The 23741-nt window shown below is 32.1% G+C and overlaps 1 protein-coding gene across 1 annotated transcript; it reads left to right on the forward strand.

Annotated features, from left to right (window-relative positions):
• The first annotated feature begins 17317 nt into the window (after positions 1-17317).
• Positions 17318-19525, forward strand: LOC132283492 (BOI-related E3 ubiquitin-protein ligase 1-like). Its single transcript, XM_059785438.1, has 4 exons — positions 17318-17964; positions 18056-18159; positions 18254-18561; positions 18657-19525. Exons 1-4 carry the CDS (start codon positions 17918-17920, stop codon positions 19167-19169), a joined length of 972 nt encoding a protein of 323 aa, XP_059641421.1. The 5' UTR covers positions 17318-17917; the 3' UTR covers positions 19170-19525.
• Positions 19526-23741: the final 4216 nt, after the last annotated feature.

Raw genomic sequence — 23741 nt, forward strand, 5'->3', positions numbered from 1 at the left:
TGCAAATAGGTCTTTGTGACAAATTTAAACCATAAATTGACTTAAGTACACTTATTGAACTATTTTATAAAATATATAAAAATTAATTATTTTGTAAAATGATACACTATTGGAGGATGCCGGCAATGGACAAGTAAAGATAGAAATAGAAAATAAAAAAAAAAGTTTAAAAGAAAATTAAACATACAAATAGAAAATAAAAAACAAAAATAAAGTGCAAACTAAAGAAAACAAATCTACCCCAAACTCTGAAAACCAATGCACACTAATATTGAGATTTTTTTTTTTGGTTTAACCGTGTTGGTATGAAAAAAAATATAATAAAGAAAAAAAAAATTTAGTAGAAAAAACTAAACTGAGATTGCAAAAAATTCAAATCCTTATTCTACAAATTCGCAAAGCTTTAAAATATATATATATATATATATATATATATAAGGTAATGTGCATATATATAGATTAGTAGCGTATATATCCCATTGGACATTTTTGGAAGAGTAAAAGAGCAAAGTATTACATCACTTATTTATGTCAGATTTATGATTGATTGAGTGGTATTTTTGTACAATGTGAAAAGATTAAAGGTATTTTTTACACACTTTTTCAAATAAGGATAAAAATATTAAGCGGAGTATACTTTAAGAGTATTTTTTGCACTTCCCGTTTACCTGGTAGGGAGATTACCAAATTAATTGACCTTTGAGGATTAGGATTGAAAAGATTTGGTAGACGTATCAAACAGTTTCATAAGGTAAAATACGAATAAGTTATCATTGATTTTTCAATCTGAACCAGAACCGAAGCTATTTCTTAAAGAATAATACGTTGGCATATTATTGGTGAATTTTCTAATTATCAAATTACTTAGAGTAAACAAATGAGTTGATCTAGAAGTTTTTAGAACTTAGAGATAGAGATGGAGATAGATTGATAATTCAAAGGTTGACAAAGAATAGGGTGTGCATGTGATGGAAAGTTGGGAAAATCTGAAAAAGTTAGAAACATGAGAGCCCATTTAATTAATGCCTTTGAGGATGAAGATTGAGAAAGATTTTAACAAAGCTAAGATAGATATATATATATATATATATATTGTGAACCATGCCTCTCATTTCTTGTGATTTTTTGTCTATATTTTTTTTAACGATGGTAGGTGAGAGGGAGACAAGAGAGAGTTGATTTGAAATGGGGAAATGTGCCCAAAGAAGAGGGGTGAGATGAGGAAGACTGGAAGAGGAGAGGGTCAAGTAAGAAGGCTCAAAGGAAACAACGTGGATGCAAAGGAAAGCAAATACTGACATCCATTTGCTTTGAATTGAGGTGGGAGTGGGGTTGGAGGGGGAGACTTTTGTAGCCCATTCTTAATTATAGTTGAGCTCACACCCGTGTCCTTGTTCAATTGTGACATTACAAGATACGTCCTCATCTTTGTTCAATTTGGGCATATTCAATCTTGATGAAGATGTGTGGATGATTTATGTTTACGAGACTCTCCCATTTTTAATTGAAGATTAAATTTGATACTATATATCAGGATTCAATTCAAATTGTGTGAATACTGTTTACTATGCACATTTTTTGGGTTTTAAAATGTTCCGAGATGATGCAAAAGTTGTTGTACACTTGAGAATTAAGTAAGAAAACATCTTACATCTTGTTGAGGGAAATGACTTGTGAGGTGCTGAAGAGGCTAGGGTGTTGAATTGACAAAGTATGCCCTAGCTTGCCTTAATTATTTTATTTATAGAAAGTTATCTTCCAAAGAAAACAAATATATAATTAATCTTTCTGTTAGTTGAAGTTTCTGACAAACAAGTGCATGTTGGAGAGATAAAAAGTGAATGAGTTTCACTGTTTGTTTTCCATCATGGTAAAAAAAACATTTACTCATGCAAGATCTTCCATGAGCATATATATGGATGACAATTCAAGAAATATGTTCTCAGTGAATCATTCTTTATTTGAAGGTTCTCCATTCTTGGAGTGTAAGAAAGACAAGACAAGTTTCCTTCTAGCTATCTTTTCCATTCCATCAAAAAGTGGTCTAAGCTATCAACATCCTACAGATTTACGGAAAACTGTCTAAATATACATATTCTCCACTTAGTTTTTTTTTTTTTTTTTTTAATTTTTAAATTTTTTTTTATTTTTTGCTCTTTTTAATCCTTTATAATATTGGGCATTACAATTGGGTGAGGGGCATAATTGTCATTGAAATCACAATATTAGTTGAAATGCACATTATGGGCTTGAAATAGCCCACGACTACTTACACGTAGTATCTCAAATTAAGAGTTTCTATACTTGTTTGCGCAATGGATCGATGGAGATATCAGTTATTACATATATAATATCCTCAATTATTGTAGACTTTCTCGACCAGCTTCTATCATTTTTAATGAAAATATCATGACATGGGGACATTGCAAATCTTTTGAATAGGTCAGAGTTGTATTTTTAGGCTTTTTCCCTTGGTTCTTCTTTGATATTTTCAAGGAAATATGGAGTTTTGCCCAATTCTCCATTAGAATTGGGCGTGATAGGTGAGTATGTATTTGGTGATAAACATTGAGAAAGCAATGGTTGATGAGGACTCTTTATAAGCCTGCCTTCAAGCAATATAGAAGAAGGTGGGTCTATTACTTCTTTTTCACTTCCATGGTTGCATGACACTTGGAATGCAAAACTAAATTATATATATATATATATTGTGAAAGTCCTACTTGAGAACTTGGCAAGCTTTTCTCTAATTTTAAGGTGGTCTTGGTGGTTGAAATTGCTTAATCTCATCACATCTATAATTATATATAAAACAAAAACAAAGTTGGTTTTTCTTAGATTATGACCAGAACCAAAAATGTCACTCTATGCCCTAATTAATTTATATGATTTATATATATGTATATATATATAATCACTTGTAGTGAGTAAATTTTTTTTAATCCAATCGAATATAGTGACCGTCGAATATGATTTAGACATGTAATTAAGCATTTTTGTATATATATAATAAATATGTGAATGAGAGTTGGGTGTGACCTCACATCCGACTCCCACTCAAGTTGAAATAAGTTCGCAATTATATATTTTTAATTTAACGCGTGGAAGTGACTTGAGAATTATAACTTTAATCATCTAATAAAATCAAAACTCTTAGGAATAAAAGCTATCTATGAAGAGCACTTCATTAAAAATAATTAATAGAAAAAACAAAGGTAAATTGCATAAAAATCCTGCATTTGCAAGTATTATTATTATTATTTGGCATAATACCCCTTTAAAAAAAAAACATTTGACCTAAAACTCCCCATAGACTATCCAATTGTTGCAACAGGTCCCTGGAACCTCCATTAGCCATTAGAATTATATTATAATGATAAAAATACTCCTTAATAAAAATTTAGATTTTCTTTAAAATGATTTTCATTTTATGTTCTTTTTTTAAAATAAAAACATTAAGAAAATTACACACCATTTAAGTTATGTTATAACGATGAAAATGAATCTGAATATAAATTTAAGAAAATTTAGAATTTCGTTAAAAATGACTTTTATTTTAGGTTTTCTTTACTTTTTAATTTTTAAAATTAAAAATTACGCACCATTAAAATATTGTTATAAAGACTCAAAATTACACTAATGTTAAACTTCAATTTCATTTTAGGCTTTCATGTCAATGGTGCTTAATTTTAAAAAAATATTCTTAAATTTCTATTGGTATTTTCGTCATTATAACATAATTTCTAATACTGAAATTTTTTTTTGGTAAGGGAGTATTGAGCCAAAAATTGAAAGTAGGGGGGCATTTCAGGTACTGTAATTAGTACCCCACAATCACTCTAGAGATATTAGAGTTATTTTCATTTCTATTTTTTTTTTTCCCTACTTTTTCCCATATCATGTACCTTCCAATGGGAAAAGTAGATTGGAAAAGATGCCGTAGTTCTTCTTTTTTACTGGGCTTGTCGTTGTTAGTGATTATTGGTTGATTAAAAATATTATTAATTTGTTGGATATATATATATATATATATATTGTAATTAACCAATGAAAGCTGCAGTGCAAGAATCATCACTATCGAGTGAAAGAGGTTCTGATCTCTTCGTTCTTTGTTTTTTCATGTGTATGTGTGTGTGTCTGACGCGTGAATCATATTAATGCGTCTCGTCAACAAACACGCACAGAGATCACAGTTGTTTTCACACGTCTCTTCTGAGGTTCTTAACAAGCATAGCATTATTATCAATGGTGCTGATTTCTGAAGCAGCAGGCGAGAATCCAGGCCTCAAATAGTGGAGTGGAGAGAGATATGATATATATATATATATATTACATTTTCTTATTTTATTTATATATATACACAGTACACACTGGACAAGTACGTACAATACTTTGTGTATATGTGTATATGGGTATATATATATATATTCAGATACACACATACACGAATATAGTGGAAGGCGCATGGAGTCAGAAGACTCAGAACTAGACAAATCATGCATAGGAGTGGCATATATGTGTGTGTGTATATATATATAACATCTCGAAACATGGCATCTACTTTCCCGGCAAAAAAAAAAATGACATATCTTGATTTTTTTTGGGGGTAAGTGACATCTAAGATTTTTCTTTGTGACCAAAGTATGAATTGACAGAGCTACGAAGGCTTATGTTTTAAGATACTGTAAATACTGTAATTTGTAGTGTCCCAGGAGTAACTTCAATGGGCTGCTATTTGGGTTGCTATTTTCAAAATATAGTATGTGAATTTAAAATGGGCTCTCCAATAGTATATCAAATGAGCTGTCAAAATATAACTTTGACTTGTTAAAATATAGCATTTTAATACTGTAGCTCATCTCACAATATAAATTTGACATGTAAAAATGGCATTTTGCATTGAAGATGGTCTAAGGTTGAATAGACCTTTAGCTCAATCATATAACATGGAGAGGGGGTTAGAGATTTGAGCTCTGAGTAAATAATTCATGAAATGTATGAATATACAAGAACTTAATTAATCCAGAAAGAAAAGAAAAGAAATAAAGTTGTTGTTAGTATTTTTTTATTTTTGGATAAATCTCTTGAGGTTTTGTCGATATATGACATTTCATTTCGTTTGGTTTGTAATTATGCCCTACTGTATTAAACTTGTTAGGTTTGTAATTATGTTTATGCCTTTTTATATATTATATTTTATTGCATTAAACTTATCTTCCAATGTTATACTTGAATTTTGAACATTACAAAATTGTTGACATCAACGTTTTTCATCGTTCGTATTGGTCGTTAATGAAGAGAAGGTATATGTTATTTACATATAAATCTCAAGGGAGGAGGTAAGTATAATTTAACAAGTAATGAGGGGAGGTCAATATATATTGACGGACTTAAGAAAAAATCATTGTAATTTACCTTTCATTTTTTATATCTAAAATAGTGATGTGGAATTAGTAGAAGTCTTCTTATTTATGCCAAAAACAATTGTTTATTAAATAATCATCAAGCATAATCAAAATATTTAGGGGTGAGTAAATCAGTCAACTAATTAAAACAATTAAGCAAAGCCATTATCTAATATGTGACTTGTAATCCTTTTGGGGTAGGAAAGAAATTAAAAAAATTGAATAGAAGAGAGAGAAGAAGGATGAATGGCACATCCTTATGTAAGTGATTTTATTTTTTTTCTTTTCTATCGAACAAAACATTAACTCAATTGGCATGTTTTCTTTAGGAAAGTATACCCATTAATTAAGAAATGTTGAAAACAATGTTAAATGTAACTTTGGAAATTTCTAGTGCTGGTCATTCTGTTGGATACTTTAGACTTTTTAGGTGAGACTTGACAATTAATAAACTCATTAAAAACATGCTTAAACTATAAATCATGACTAGTTAATTGGCAAGTTGAGGTTTTGTAATTGACTCAAGGAAAAAAAAAAAAAAAAAAAGAATAAAAAAAAGAAAAAAAACACCCTAAGTTAGAACTATTATTAATTTTTGGCATCATTAGTTTGTTACTTGAAACTTTCAAGCAATTGGCCAAGAGTAAATACATCTATTATGTATTTCCTACATATTGAACTTTTTGTGTGTGTGTGTGAATTAATATTTTTATTTATTTATTATTTTAGAAAATGCAACAATTGCACTCTATGTTGGTCGCGAACGCATTCATAGCTTAATGGTTGAGTTGCTTTCCGTTGTCTTAGGAAGTCCGATTTCGATCATTCGCACTTACTAACTACTAATCTAACATTATTGTCGGAAAAAAAAAACTCTTCGTTGGTCCTATTATGAAAAAGACACAATTACCCTTCAAAATTAAAGTTTATTTGTAGTTTTGAAATAATTATGAAGTAAGAATGTTTTGGAAGGATAATTGTGTTATTATCAATTGCATAGCATGTCAATTGTTCAGTTGGTAAATTTTTTTAAGGATAATGTAAATAATTTCTTTCCATATTAAAATTGGTCTTCACCTTTTTACCAACACCACCAAATAATTAAGTTAACAAAAACAAAACAAAACAAAAAAAAAAAAACCATGATGAAACTAAAAATTGACAACTTAATTAAGTTTCAAAAATGGCTCCTTCATTTTATTTGAGTCAGACAAGTTCTGAAAAGGACAATATTGTCCTTGCGCCAGGTCTATTTAGCTAATTTCACAAAAGAAAAGGTGTACAAATCAATGACCATCTTTTTCCTCTTTCTCTCTCCATATGGAAGAACCAAATAAAGAGAGGGGAAAAAAAAAAGGGAAAGCTAAGTTGAAATTATTATATTCTCTTGGCACCATTGAAAAAGATGAAGAGCTTCTCTTGTTTGCATCCAAGTCAATATAGTGCCAATAAACACTCATTCCATGGAAATGTGCCAACCCATGGCTTGATTCCCTCTCCACCCTTCCCTTCCCTTCCCTTATCCATCCATCCATCCATCCATCCATCCATCCCCTCATTGCCTAGCTAGCTGGTCCCCATGATAGAGAGATGAAATGTATATAGAGAGAGTATAAATCACACACATATGTATGTACTCGTCAATATATATATGTGTGTGTGTGTGAAGTAGGAGTCGGTACAGTATTACACAGGTGTTTACTGCATTAGACGGTGCACAAACATTGCACGTATGCATCGTTGCACGTGAGATGTTTATGAACCGTCTGATGCAATATAGCATTTATGCTGTTTGTAGAAAATTCGAGCAATATATATATATATATGAAGTAGGATCTGGTACAGTATCACACAAGTGTTTACTGCATCATACAGTCCACAAACATTGCACATGTGCATCGTTATACATGTGGTGTTTGTGAACCGTCTGATGCAATATAACATTTATGCTGTTACGTAGAGAATACGAACTATATATATATATATATATATATATATATATATAAAAGGATATGAGTAGGCATTTTATTATTTGGCTTCTAAGCGTGGACAAGTTCTCTTGAAAGGGCAATGGCCTCATGTGTCGTGCCTCGTGCAGTGTCTAGTGGTTAGAACATAAAGGTTGTTACAACCATGACTTGCGTATGGTTGGCTCAGCATCATAGTCATTATAACTCATCACCTCACCCATTATCTAATTACATCAAATCACTTTCATTATACGTGTTCCTCAAGATGTATATGTGTGTGTGTATATATATTCTTGTTTGTATATGATAATTCATAATTCTTTATTCACAAGAACAATTATACATATCCAATGACTTCTTCTAATACATAATAGTAATATATTATATATGCCAATTTATTTTGAATAAAAAGTTCATGTTGCGGACCGACCATGCCTCTGAAACTGTTCTTGATAAGCGCAACATATATAATTGCATTTTAAATATTAATAATGTTTTTCAAATTTAAGGATTTGAACGAAATAAAGAGTCAAAAGTTCTATAGATATTTTTGTAACTAAGAGTGATGTGAGATTAATAAATTGAGTGTAAGGGTTACACGACTCTTCATTTCATTTAAAAACGTAAATATTATTACTCTTTATATATATGTGTGTGTGTGTAATTTTTTTATTCAAAGAGTACGGAAAGCCATACAAAGCTTACATGGACAGAGGTTGAATACCTAGAAAAAATAAATAAACATTTGAATTTGGCTATGCATATCAAATATATGCATTAATATTTTTATTAAAGGGAGACAGAAATTCTTTTATTTGGAGACAACAACATATATATAAATATGGGGTTAAAGTTTTAGGGAAATAAATCCTCCCATTGAATCTATTGATAAAGTATACATACCTTACTTGAATTCTACTTCATGACTAAATAATTATTTTTGCTACACTATGTATACAATATATATACTTTGCCAAATCTATGTGAATATGTAATTTTGTAAACATGTATTCACTTTTTCAATGCTTAATTTCCTGGATTTATATATTTTAATGGATAATTATAAGTCATATTCACACCCCAATTTTGTTGCGTATACATAAACTTTGAAAAAAAGATTGAATACATGATTTCTAATATTCAATCCCAGTAGGTCAATTATCACTGCATATGGAAAATTAAGGTACATTACAAAGCACGTTAACTATATGTTGAAATTAAATGCATGTGGTTTCATATATAATTTAAGAGCCATCAAGAGATAGGATTGTGAAAATAAGTGTATTGAACTAACAAAAATAAAAATAAAAAACCTAAAATTCTTCTGGTTTACAACTTTTAAAAAAAATATTTAATTAGTTTTGAAAAACCAATGTAATTAGATGATGGTTTTTTTAAAACCATTAAAATTATATTGTCATCCGAAATAATTTTGAAGAAGTAGAGAACAATTTTCAAAAAAATGAGACAAAACTCCGAAATTAGGCATTTTCAAGTCAACATTCCTAATTTTAAGAGCCATCAAGAGATCTGAATGAATTCTTATAATTGGAGAGTGGAGATATTAATTAATTTTTTACTTAGAAATATACATATACATATATATACATGTATCCATTTCATAAGTAGAAATTTTCTGAATGAGAATCAAAAATGTACTACTAGTACCAGTACACTACAGCTCATTCTTCCTTACTCAAAGTTGACACTGCCTTAATTAAGACTAGACCCACTTACCGCAAAAAGATAGTGCACCCTTCTTGTGTAGTTTAGTCACCAATATGTGTATGCAAATAGATGATGAACGCACACACGCGTATATATATATATATATATATATACTACGTAGATAGATAGATACAAGTAAGTACTGTATATATATGGTAAGATTATATATGGTGATGTGATATATACTGTACCATGCTATTTATTACTATGATACCCTGTGCTATAATCTGTCTGATAAGGGACCACTGATTCTCCTATTTATTTCTTTTGTTTTAACTACAGTGCCTATCTTCACATTTATTACTCCTTATCAATACTGTATCTGTAATTACTAATAACTAATAACCAATAACCAATACTGCTTGGAAATTTAAGGTAATTGTCTATATATAATATAATATATATGTACTTTGTATATAATCTTCTGAATTTCTAAATTTAAATTGATGGAGTTCAGGAAAGAGCAATAATATAGCTTATTTGGGCATTCATCGTAATTTGTGTATATTAATATATTAATACATATATGTGTGTGTAAATATGTCCTGTATGGATGGGATTAAATAATACCTAGTGTGAGATTGTTTATTTATATTTTAATTTTTGATAATATATAATTTCAACATCACAAAATTGTATAGATGAAATAGTTCTCAAGTACTTTCTCCATAAAGCATGACAAGCATGGAAGGTACATGCAATTCAAGGGTGGGCTTAGTCAGCTGTAAAAGTAGTGGAGTATTTTTTTTACAATTTTATTGTTCAATTGACTTCCTATACTCTTTCAATTTTTCACATGCACATACATATACATAGATCGAAATACCATTCACTGGAACAGTATGATATGTTCCGTCCAATTCAAAATACACTATGCAAAAAGATTGAAATGTTTAGTAAATATTTCAACATTTTTGTAAAATATATCTCCAATTAGACATAACATAATATACCATTCACCTGATAGGATTTTCCTCTGCATCAATATATATATACACATATAATATTGATGTTAATAATGCTGACAATTAGGTAAAATTGTTTTGCATTGCAGGGTTGAATTAGTACCAACTATAAAAGCAGAGCCTTAGATGGGGCCAATTGTAAGGCTCCAAAAGGTGTGACCACAATAAATATAAGGGGTGTGGGAGGTTGCAGCTAGCAGATGGAAAAGGAGGGCTTCGCACCAAAAAATACAAAGAAGACCCACCCAACCCACCACCACCACCTCCCTCAACCCTTCTTTTCTTGATATCTCTCTGTTTCTGTTGCCTCTTGTCACTTTGACTGACATATATTGATATATATATATATATATATATATATATATATGACGTATTGTCATAAGAATAGATGCCAAAGTACTTGTATGCATGCCTCTTTGTATAATTAAGACCACCCACCTTCCTCCTACTGACATTATCATAAATAAATCTCTACCCCCCTCCCCCTCCTCTCTTGCTTCATAATTTTGTTTTCTTGTCACATATATATGTATATGTATATGTATATGGTTCAGAAAAAAAAATAAAAATACAAATTGAAATGCTTCTAAGAAAATGGTATTTCAAGAGAAGCATGTGGATTTGAGGTTTGGTTCTCTCTATCCCTTAATTCACTGGATTGTCTTAGAAGAGTTGAATTGTATATAATAAAGTGAAATATTGAAATTTATTTATGGAGAATAAAGTGACTCTATCCCTTAAGTCACTCTATGAGACATGGAAGAATGTAAAAATAAAGTGAAATTTTGATGATAAAAGTAAGTAATTGTTACAACAATTGCTAATCCATATTTAATTTTTGACAATGTATCCCCTTCTATTATTAAAGTGATCAAATTACCTCATTTCCTATAGTTCTCACTTCAACTAAATGGTTATATGAGGTCGTGTTGTGTCAGAGTTTTGAATGACTAAAATACCCTTGATCAATCAATATCGATTTTTTATCTTATTTAACTTATGATATTTTGATAATTTCATATGTCATATAAGGGTTCCATGTATGAAACTTTTTGGTAATACAACATTTGTTTTTCACATCATTTTGATGATACTAAATGAGTGTTTCAAAAAATTCATATATGTATATATTGAAACCAAAAAAAGGAAAAAGAAATTGGCAAAAAGGTGGGAAATTTTAATCGTAAATAATTTATGATAAAAAAAGTGTTAATAAGTAAACAATGACAAAAGAATTAATACAGCCCTTCCAATTCTAAATGTCATAAATGTTATTTTAATCTCTGCTTTTCATCAACATGTATTATGTGGAATTCAATCATAATCTTTACCAGTCACCAAATACAAAATCTACATCCCTTTCATAAATAATTAAATAAATCATGAGATTTTTTTTTTTTTTTTAATAAAAAAAAGCTCTTCAAATTGGATGGATGTGATTATCCACCTGCTACAACAGCACACCTATAAAGTAAAAGCTGAGATGCTTATCAGTGTTGTTTTTTTTTTGGTCTTAGTTCATTAACCAAAGTAGCCCCAGCACTAATACTCCATTATCTCTCAGTTGTTAGCTCATGAATGACAGGATAAGATTGTACAAGTATATATTTATATATTTCATTCTACTGTTAATATAACAATTTGATCGATAAGCTAAAAAAAGGTTAGTTGCACTATTTTGATTTTCACTTATTTTCCAATATTGAACAAACTTGATAGAAAATGATGTTAGCCATAATAAAAGTGCGAAAAAATAAATAAATAAATAAGATAAAAAAGTGAGGTAGGAATTAAGTGCAATAATCAAAAGAAATGACAAATGCACTCCACTTCTTTATAAATGTACTCCTATTTTTGTTTTTCTAAATAAGGTAACTACCTCACATACTTGATTATTGAGCATTAAATTAAGGATAATAGTGTCATTTCATGGTTGAAAATGGAATGCATTAACACTTGTTAGAGAATATATTCGGTGTGCACCACGCACTTGGCTATTAGAATCGTTCGTTCTTGTGTGTGTTGTGCAAGAACAGCTCCGTTATGTCTAATGCATCGAACACACCGAATACCTTCTCCTTTTATGAGAGATTGTCGGGGAGTGCTTTTGGTGTGAGGAAAGGCACAGGTAGTGGGTAGACTGTAGAGGAGTGGTGGAGGTGAGGAGTGAGGATGGTGCTATGTTTGAAAACAAGACAAATTCCAAGAGAATTAACTGTGTGGGGGAAAGAAAAGAAAAAGAAAGGGAAAGTGAAGGAAAACCCTAGAAAACAAAAGGTGTTTGGGGAGTGTGTGGGTCAAGAAAATGGATGGAGAATGGTTGGATTAGGATTAAAGAAATGTGTTAAGTAAAGTTGGTGTGTCATCAACCCAAGGAAATGCGCCTCATTTCAGGACACTTCTAGGAAATGATGATTCCCTTTGGATTTCAACTTCTGCCCCAAATATACATTATAGAAATTAATAAATTATGATAATATCATATAAAAATTTCTTTAATTTTTATTACTTTCTTAAACAAGACAAATATGTCTAAATAACATTACTCTATTAAGAATAATTCATAAATGTAAAAGAAAATGATATAATGAGCGACTTCTTTTGTCTAACTATACAGCCGACCTAACGTGACAATTAATGATTGACATAAATATTTAAAAAAGAATGTATATACTTTTTAAAAGCTAACAAAAGCCTTGTAAGACTCTATCTATTAGAGTTATTATAAAATTTGTAAAATTACTCAATTTTAAAATATATAATATATATTATGATGCACCCACTCACCGATTCAGGCAATCGAAAACAAGAGCCGATTGACTCACAACCCCATCATGCATTGAAGTGGGCTATGAGTCGATCAACGCAGTTTTCCATTGGTTGATTGTGACCTAGTAAAATTATTTTCCTAATCCAAATTGCACAAATATTCTTATACTATGTTTCGTTTTGTATCGAATTTGAGCCATAAATTTGAGATTAGAAAAAATTTAATACAAAATTTAAACTAAATTTTCTTCAATTTCAAATCTAATGCACCTAATCATAACATTAATTTGTATGAATTATAACTATTTGTCAAATGACATACCAAAGCAAGCTCATTCTCATTGCCAAGTGCTCGGTTCAATTCATTTAAAAATGAGAGGTAGTGCTCAAATGGAGTTTCACTTGCTTCTTTTTGTTGCTACCCATTTTATTTAAGTATATGTTACCAAAAGTTCTTTAATTTCTCATTTTGTTTTATGCAACATCATTAGCTTCTAGGAGAGAGCCAAAAAAAGGGGTTCCAATGGCATCTAGGAATAGTTCAATTAGTGTTCTAAAAATCGTTTTTGTGTAACACACAAAGTTTAGTTGGCCAGTTATATATATGCATCTTACTGTAATCATCATTATTTTAATCAACTTTTAATATTTACATATGAGTGATCACATTGGGAAAATTATTAGGTGGTGGTCCGGCCAATCAGAGAGGGCATGCAGTAAAAAAAATTTAAAAGGTACTTATTATATTGCGTTATCAAATAACATGTTTTTTAATAATAATAATTTTTTGACAACTCTATTGATAAAAACGATTTTTTTTTTTAATTTGGACAGTAACCCCAAGAGTGTTGTTAGTCAAATGAGGTTTATTGGGAAAATGAACAATTTGGGTTCTTTACCATAATCTAAAGGATTGAATTGACCCGATAGGAATTCAGGGATATGTAAGCGAATCCTTATGGCAAGGGATGGATTTTGTGACATGGTTTACATAAATCAATCAAATTCAATATAAGTAATAGTTAACTTAACAAGTCTTCAAAAATCTCGAAAGAAACCTCTCATTACAGTACTTCCTTATTCATTTATTATTTTGAGCTTTATAAACCAATTCTAAGATATTAATATATTGAAATATATATATATATATATTGAAATATATATATATATATTACAGTATAAAATAGAACAGTCAAGGACACGATATTCATGCATTAGAAACCAAGTAAAAAGGACAAGTTGATTCTCTTCTCCTCTAACCATCTAAGCACAAACATCATAATAAAAGCAACACAAAAACAAAATATGCAAAGAAAGAGAAAAGGAAAGGCTGTCTTGAGAGGGAGAAGAAAACAACGAGTTATGAGTTGGGTGGGATAGGTATTGGTGTATACTGCACACACACACATATATATATATATACACACACATATAGAGAGAGAAAAGAGATGGTTTGGAGAGAGAAAGAAAGGCACATTGCCGTGCGGGCTTGTGCTACTACCAAGAAGGAGTAGAGGAGAGGGGAGGAGAGGAATTGATTAGCATAGGAGGAGGAAGAGCCGACCCTTGTGGGTCCTAAACAAAGACAAATTGTGTGATGCCATTCCAAGCACTCTCTTTCACATTTTCTTTTCTCTCTCTTTTTTTATTTTTTTTGGGTGGCTTCTCTCTTTCTTTGTCACCTCCATTAATTTAATAAAGTAAATAAAAATCATTCTTGGTTTTGGGAAGTTCACCACCTATAACCTTCTCTATTTTCAACTTTTTCTTGTGAGATTCACTCCTTTCTTTTTTATTTTTGCATTAACTTGCAACTGATTTAATTTTAAATAGCCAAAATATTCTTATCATGGAGAGACACTAATTTAATTCTTCAGTATTAGAATCTCCAAAAAAAATCATTTGGGTATCATAATATTGTTCATCTGTTAAAATTTTGAACCATACAAAATGGGGAAAAATACTCTTATATTTCAGGGCCTAAATATAGGTTTCATTCTTATACAGTCTTGAGTAAGAGAAAATTATGTAGGTACATTGGTTGGAGAAAGAATGGAGGGAAAATGGGGAAGTGGGGTGGTGCTCTTTAGTTTGAAAAGGAAAGGGAGAGGAAGAAGGAAAGGGAAAGGAAGGATGGAGAAATCTTCCCTAGAAAATACAATTTGGGCTCCTACCAACGAGTGTGTAAAAGTGAGTCATAAATTTTGACCCTACCTTTTTACCATTTAGTGGGTATTATATTTGATCCAATCACCTAAAACTCCTATTTCTTCTTATATTTCTTTCATACTCAACCCCCAAAAAAAAAAAAAATTCCTCATTTTTTAAATCAAATTTTTTTCAAAAAATCAAGCGGACACATGTCCATAATATTGCTTCTAATAAAATTCAACCATTCAAACTTTCGAAGATGATAGATTATACTATCTCACTAATGTCCATTGGTTCATTTTCTTAAATATACAACCTAGCTAGACAAGATGGACGTGTTGGGTAATGCCACCAAAATCATCACATAATAATTTTATGCAAATTAAGGTCAGTTGATTGAGTTGGGTTTTTTTTTTTTGACTAGTTCATTGGAATTGGAGGCGTGGAAGTTTGGTTTTTCAACCCCAGCACTTAATTGTTTATGCTTCAAAGCTTGATTTGAAAGGCAATCCGAAGATGGCATGTTATGGAAATCCACAAGAAGAGTAGGTTTAAATAAAGCTCATATAATTGTGGGACATTTATGGTCATTTTACATTCTTCCAATAAGTTTACTTATTCTTAATCATCACCCACCATTTTAACACTACTATATAGATCCTATGAAAAATGAACAATATTCTTGATTGGATTGCCTCTTCAAGGGAGGATTAGTCACAACCGAAAGAAGTGCTACGAATGGAACAACTGTGGGTGTAATCTTACCACGTTTTCAGAATAAAATGTTTATTTTCAATAGATTAATTAAGACAATTTTAAATATTTTTTTTAAAAAAATTGCCTATTTTTAATGGACCACAACACTGCATGAATCTTGTCTCCATTTCATAATAACCTCTTATTACCATGAAGCCAATACACCAGTTGAAATGTAAACGGTCAAATTTTCTAATACTTTTTAAGGTCCAAACAGCAGATGCTGAAATCTCAATGCATCCCAAAATATGCATTCCATTACTTGGCAAACATTTTGGCCACCCAAGAAAAGATGGTGGCACGAGGATGATGGGTCATTTTTGTCATTTGGGAAATCCTAATTGCAACCAATACGGTTCAAATTTTGAAAATTTCATGTGCCCTAAATAAAGGGTAGAAAGAATAGAAGGGCTACATTAGTCATTTGACACAGTCATAGAAGAAATTCTGATCAAACACTAAACTTTATGAGAAGGAAAAGAGAACTCAACCAACAACCATACAATTAGGTCGGAGGTATTCTGATCTCTTCTTTATTTTCTAAGATAAGGAATGAGAATTGATGGAACCATCTGTTCAAGAGTTTGAATCTTCAAAACCAAGTAAATGTTCAAAATTTTCCTACAAAAGAGTAGAAATAGGAAAAACCGTGTTCCTAAATAGAAAATTAGAGTATTCTTGAAAAACTCAAAAATAAAAATAAAAAAAATTATTTATTTGGGCGCCTCTTATAAAAAAATTTAACACTACTTTTTCAGGACCCATCTATTAAACATCATGCAATTATTATTATTATTTTTTTTCATTTCCTTTTTTTTTTTCATTTCATATACACGTATGTAAAGACAAATGTTACAATTATATGATTTAACTCTATTGCAATTATTCTAAGGTCATATCACTTAATTCATGAGATTCAAAATTTTAAAAAAGAATAATTTAATCACTAGAATAATGTGAACTCAAACATTAAGAATCATTGAATCAAATGACCAAGGACACGAATGAAATAAAAACTCTCCTTTTCTTTCAGGTCAAAACCTAATTAGAATCATTCCCCTTAAACTCCATTACGCCTGTAACCCAACTTCACAGCAAAGTAGGCATCTTCATTCTACTCATTTTTATGCAAGCAGGGGCAGTATAGTCTTTTTAATTAAAACTGCACCATTTACCAAGATCTATAGAGTGCCCAATTCAATAAATAAATAAATCAACATAAATAATACTGTAATAATAATACAGCTTTTATTGTTAATATTATTTTTTTATCTTCTCTCTCTAAAATAGAGAGAGTGAGTCACAAGGCTGGCGAGAGACGCATGGGCCATATACAAACAATCCCAGCGGCAGCGGTAGCGGTAGCGGCAAAGACCCTCTGCAAGCCCAACAACAACATCACCCAACCCCCAACATCCCCCACCTCGTTCATTTTCTCACTCTATATATATTATATAGTGTGTGTGTGTGTATATATATATATATATGTGTATATATGGCAATTAAAATATTTTAAATAAAATAATTAATTAAATAGATAATTAGAAGATTATATTTAGATATAGTTGATTAGAAACACGAGAGAGGAGTCCTCAAAGCAAGCTAGAAAAGACAAGCCCCACGCGAGAAGAAGAAGAGAACCAAAGAAAGAAGAGGAAGAAGAGAACAACAAGGTGTCTCTCTCTTGGACTGATTCGCTTCAATCGCATCTACCCTCTCTCTATATATCTCTCTTTCTCTCTCTCTAAAAAAAACATACATACACAGCAGAGCAACCCAACGTCCCAAGGCAAAGGCAAACAAAAGAAAAGTAGGTGAAAACAAAGTGATAGAGAAGAGGATGGTGGTATCAAACAATTCATTTACTTCCAATATTCCTCCAAGCACTCTGTGAAAGGAGAAAAAAGATTAACCCAATTTTCTCTCTCTAACCGTCTCGGCATCATTCTTTTTCTCCCTTGTTGAAGAGTCCGCAGGCATCTTCATTTCTCTCATGCTGTTTATGTGTTTGCGTTAATTAGCCCTTCATTCGCGTCCCACCACATTGCTCTCTCTAACATTCTCTCTCCATAACCTCTCCTTCAACTACCATCTATATACAAATCATCCATCTTTATATCTATATATCCCATATTAGTTCATAACATATCGTATCATCTAGACATCTATACCAATGGCTGTTCAAGCTCAATACCCATCAAATGTTCTCTTCCAAAACAGGTATGGCTTGAACCCCCTCTCCCTCTCTATCTATCTATATATATATATATATGGATTTGATTCAATGATAAAGTCATATATCGTTGTGCAGAAGCTTAGAGGAGGGAAAGAATCTACTTGGAAATGACTATTCATTGCAACCACAACCAGGAGGGGGATTTCTTGATCAATCTCACATAGTATTCAACAATGGAGGTGAGTTAAATTTCTTTCAACTTACAATAATTTCTGTGTGTATTTAGAAGATAATCGATTGGAAGTCAATAATTATATGTCAATAATTATATAGGAACTAATACGTCGCGAAAGAGAGGAAGAGAATTTACTGGAACAACAACACAATCTATCAATACATTTTCATTGCAAACTCAGCCACTACAGCTCATAGACCTCACTCAGCTTCATACCCAGCAACGAAATGTAGTCTCAACAGGTCTCCAATTAGCATTCGAAGAACAACAGCAACATCATCAACACCGACCACAGACTCTCTCTCCTCAATCTTCATCATCGGTTCTGCTATCGCTATTGTCAGAAGACTTGTCACCCGAAATCAGACGACAGAGTGATGAAATCGAACAATTTCTTCGAACCCAGGTACTGATTCTTCTCTATAACAAATGGGTTCTTTGAATTTTCCATTTCAATCCTCCATATAAATATGAATGCACATGAATATGTGTTGTGTTCAGGGAGAGGAGATGAGGCGCTCGTTAGCGGAGAAGCGGCAGAGGCACTACCGTGCGCTGCTGGGCTCGGCGGAGGAATCGGCTGCGAGGAGGCTGAGGGAGAAGGAGGTGGAGGTGGAGAAGGCGGCTCGGCGCAACGCAGAGCTGGAGGCTCGGGCGGCACAGCTGAGCGCGGAGGCACAGGTGTGGCAGGCGAAGGCTCGCGCGCAGGAGGCAGCGGCGGCTTCGCTGCAGGCGCGGCTGCAGCATGCTATAATGAGCGGGAGGTGCGCACAGGAGGAAGGAGGAGGGGGAGTCGAAGGGCAGGCCGACGACGCCGAATCGGCATACATTGACCCGGACCGAGTCGTGATGACGAGTGGGCCGAGTTGCAAAGCGTGTCGGAAGCGAGTCGCCTCAGTGGTTCTGTTGCCGTGTCGGCACCTTTGCCTCTGTACAGAATGTGATGCTTCGGCTCAAGTTTGTCCACTCTGTCTAGCTTTCAGAAATTCAAGTGTCGAAGTGTTTCTCTCTTAGAGCCCAAGCCCAATCACAGGCCCAGTTTCGGTCCAAGACCGTGAATGGATCAAAGGGTAAAATGGTAATGGAATTGAAAAAAAAAAAAAAAAGTGAGATGGGTTGACTGGGTGAGGAGGAGGAAGACAAATAATATTGAAAATAATAAAAAAAATATATTTTATCTCCTTATGCTTTTCTTTTCTTTTTTTTCTTTTTTTGGTTTTTCTTTTTACCTACCCAAGACTACAATTTTTGTGTTTTCTTTTCTTTTTCTTTTCTTGGGGGTGGAAGTACCTTAGAGGTAATGTACATGACTCTTTTTTTTTTTTTTTTTGAAATTTAATTCATATATAAATTCTTTTATTTGATCATCACTTTGCTTTTAAATGTTTTATTTTGTATTTATGTTATTATTATCATATTAATGATAATGCCAATGAGTTTACTAGTTTTCGTAGGCATGAAAGATTGCATTAGAAAAAGCAATAAAGGCATGCTTAATGTGTGGGCATATTTTTCTCTTCACTCACCACATGAGATGGCATTCTAAGAGAGTAAGCATAATACTTGTATTGGGGAAATATTGAATTAGTGTTTTTGATTAATTAAAGCATTTTATGATGCCAATAATTTTGCTCACAACCTCCAAAAATGTTTTTGATTTGTAAGTATACATGACTAAATTGGTTTAATTGGATGGTTTAATGTTAATAACTACTTAGAGTATCTCTAGCAATCTGTTAAAATATTCTTTTGTGATGTGTAAATTTTTAAAATATTCTTTTGTGATGTGTAACTTTTTGCCACATATGATGTGTAAATTTTTATTATCTCTAACAGTCTGTTAAGATACACAGCCACATCAATATATTTCTTTTCTCCTTTCTCTTTCTCATTCCATTAAGGAATCAACCCTAAAAATTATATGGGGGAATAATTAAGTAAGTTTGTAAAAATTATATACCGTCCAGGCATAATATTGATAAGTCAGGCATGATATTGGTTGGTTGTTAGTTAAAGATGCCAATATTTCCAAAAAAATTGTCCTTTTACTGTGGTATATTTTTCATTCTTACCCAATATTGTCCTTCTACTCTTGTATAGTTTTCATTCTTTACTCATTGTGCATTATTACCTATCAAACTGAAAAATGTGATAACTTGCTGGTGTGGGGTTATATTATAGCAAAAATCACTACACTAATAGAAAATATTTGTATGGAATTAAAAAGATAGTTATCTAAGTGGGTTTTTAAAAAAAAAATCTAGAAAATGTCAACTAAATTGATTTTTAGTTCTTTGAAAATAAAAAATCTATTCTAAAAATCTAAACCAAATGAACCATAGTCCCTCAATTTAGATAATAAAAATTTTCTATTAGATGTGAATGTAGGCGTAATATCTAAGTTAATTGAATCAATGTGTATCTACGATTAAGAACCTCGATAATCTTTTTCTATACGGTTTCGTTTCATGCTCTGTACCACTTATCGAGAACAAGTGATGAAGATGCATTCGTATATATGGAGAGAACAAGAATCAATTAAAGCATTTTATGATGCTAATAATTTTACTAACAACCTCAAAAATTGTTTTTGATTTGTAAGTATATATATGACTAAATTGGTTTAATTGGTTTTGTTGAGGGATTAATTTTTACTATTAATAAATACTTACCTACTCATCTGAGTAGGTGATATTGTTCAATTACAAATTAGCATAATTACAAAATCAAGAAAGTAATAAATAAGAAAATTAGGGAAGGTGGCAAATTTATTCCCAAAAATTGTTTCCTTATTTCTTACTTTAATTATAAGCTATGTGTGTATTTGTGATTGGACCCTATTAGTAGATATCACATACTCACAAGTAAATGGGTAAATATTATCCTTTTACTGTGATATAGTTTTCATTCTTACCCATTGTGCATTATTATCCATCAAATTGAAAAATGTGAGAACTTGCTAGTGTGGGGTTCTTATAGCAAAATCACTGCACTTATAGGATTAAAAAGATAGTTATTTTTGATGACCACGCCACATTGGCTATCCGATTGGCACCGCCTCTGAAAATATGCACACTTGGCCAGTACTTATTCGGGGTGCTCCTGAAAGGACTAAGTATTCTCTAGCTGTTTGTCCTATAACTGAACTCACTGGCCGAGGAAGGGGTAGCTACCCTGCCTCTCATGTGGACGCGCCCCGCTTCAGTCGGATGAGCCCCTCCTCCCCTTCTCCCTTCCCTTCCGAGGTTGCTTCCTGCAGGGGCGACCTCGAGCATTCTGTTTTGCGAATTTCCCTGCTTGGTCATAGGGACCTCAAGGTAAAGAGTCGGGATAGAGCCTTATGAGGTTAAGAAGGCGGAATCTCGAGGAAGGCTCTTTCCCCATCCTGAATTCGGGAATCTGATGACATGTGGACAGGTGGCTGAGGTTCAAGGTATCGCCTTGATTCAAGGCCAACACATGGGGGAAAGGACATTCGGTACCCGAGCTCGAGTTAAGAGTAATAGGGAAGGGCATTAATTACGAAAGACGTTTGACAAGATTTGTATTAATTAAGAAGCGTCATTACCTCTTCGGACTGAGAGGCAAAACGCCGCGGTCCATCCGTCAATATCCCATCTGGCAGGAGGAGAGACCCTCAAACCCTTGGGAAAGAGCGGGCTCACCCGAAAGTCCAAGGGGCATTGACCGAGGTAGTGAGCACTATAACTAGAGACATTAATCAGCCTTTAAGACACAAAACAACCACCTTAACAACCAAATCACATCGAGCTCGAGTCTACTGGGTACCGAAGTCAGCCTTTTCTTTCTTAATCCTTACTGTCAATGAGTCCCGTGTATTGCTTGAATCTCCACTTGGATATTGATCTCAGATTTCTTGACTTACGTGGAATGATCTCCTCATCCTACAAAGAACTACCTTCAGCAGTTATCTAAGTGAGTTTTTAAAAAATAATTCTAGAAAATGTCAACTAAACTGATTTTTATTTCTTTGAAAATTAAAAACCTATTCTAAAAATCTAAACCAAATTGGCCCATAGTCCCTCAATTTAGGCAAAATGATGTAATATCTAAGCTAGTTGAGTCCGGTGTGTATCTTCAATCAAGAATATCGATAATCTTTTTTAATACGGTTTCAGTTTGTGTTCTATATTGCTAATGTAACCATTACATTATATTATTATATTATAACATAAAAGAGGATTCAAATTCCTACAATCAAATACGAGAAGAAATTATTGGCTACATTAGTTATGATAGATTCTAGGGGAGTGTTTTTTAATTAGATCAATTTCCAAAGAAATTCAAGATAGAGGGCTGTCATGAATTAAAATCAAACCTTCTTGTCCTATAAGGACACTACTGTACCTAGCAGTTGACACAGTTCTTTTTACATAAGCAACTAAGACAGATTGTGAGAAGTTGCTATCAATTATTGAAGTTCTTCAGCCTTGTCTAAGCCAAGAAAGTGAATAAAGTAAAGTCAACTTTTATTTTTAGGTTCCAATGCCTCCACAAGGAACTAAAAGTAGAGCTCAATCTATCACTGCTGAGTTTCTTAGTCAGAAAGCTAGCAAATGTATAGGTCTTCCCACTGAGTGGGGTAGTTCAAAGATGTAAGCTTTCTCACACATCAAAGATTTTTAGAGTGTTGGCTAAGGTTATAGGGTGCAAGCAAAATATTTCTGTCAAATTCAGAAGAGGAGAAGCAAGTATTGATAAAAGCTGCTTTGCTATGCCATTTTGCCATCATGTGTGCTTCAACTTCCCTCTATCTCTGTGCAACAAAATAAGCTTAGTTTTAGTCAATTTTGGTACGGGGAAATAAGATGTGAGGGACTTATTGGACCAATTGGGAATTTATAACCCATCCAAAGTTAAAAGGGAAATGTTAAAGAGGCTATTGATTCAGTTCTTGAAAACAGTTTTCTGGATTTTTTTTTTTTTTTTTCCTTTTCCTTCTTGAAAATTTTATGTTGAAATAGACTTTAAAAAAGGTAATTTTAGAAAATTCTAAACACTATTTTCTATTTTCAAAAGTCTTTGAAAATTGTGTTGAGAAAACTCACTGCATTTAAAAAATAAAAATTCAATTTTTTAGGAAAAAAAATATATATATCTAATTGATAGATGATAATGTTTATAAGAATCTATTAGTTATTAGTCCTCCAAATTTCTACATAACCACATTATGGCCTAGTATTATAAATTCCACTAATCAACGTCTTTCTTCTTCCTCCTTTTTTATTTATTTTTTTTATTTTATTTTTTTTGCAATTAAAATTTAATTAATTATTACGACCCGTCCTAGATTAGCCTCTAACCAGGTAGATCTAAAGGAAGCGGTTTGAGTAATTTGATTCGTTTTAGAACCACAAAACAAGAAATGGCAACATGGGTGTGTTTTGTGTGGAGCCAAGCATTTAATATAATATGAAAGAACCAAAAAAAAAAGGAACCAATAATGAATATTATTGATTTGTAGTGTATGTTTCCACTTCACTTGCAATAATTTATGCCCGAGAATAGATTGGATCGTGAGCATTTCTATGTACATTTTATTATGCAAATTCAAACTGTTTTTTT

Source organism: Cornus florida, unplaced genomic scaffold (assembly GCF_030987335.1).
Source record: "Cornus florida cultivar Cherokee Brave unplaced genomic scaffold, ASM3098733v1 CherokeeBrave_3.0.0_Hap2_Chr11, whole genome shotgun sequence".
NCBI lineage: Eukaryota > Viridiplantae > Streptophyta > Magnoliopsida > Cornales > Cornaceae > Cornus > Cornus florida.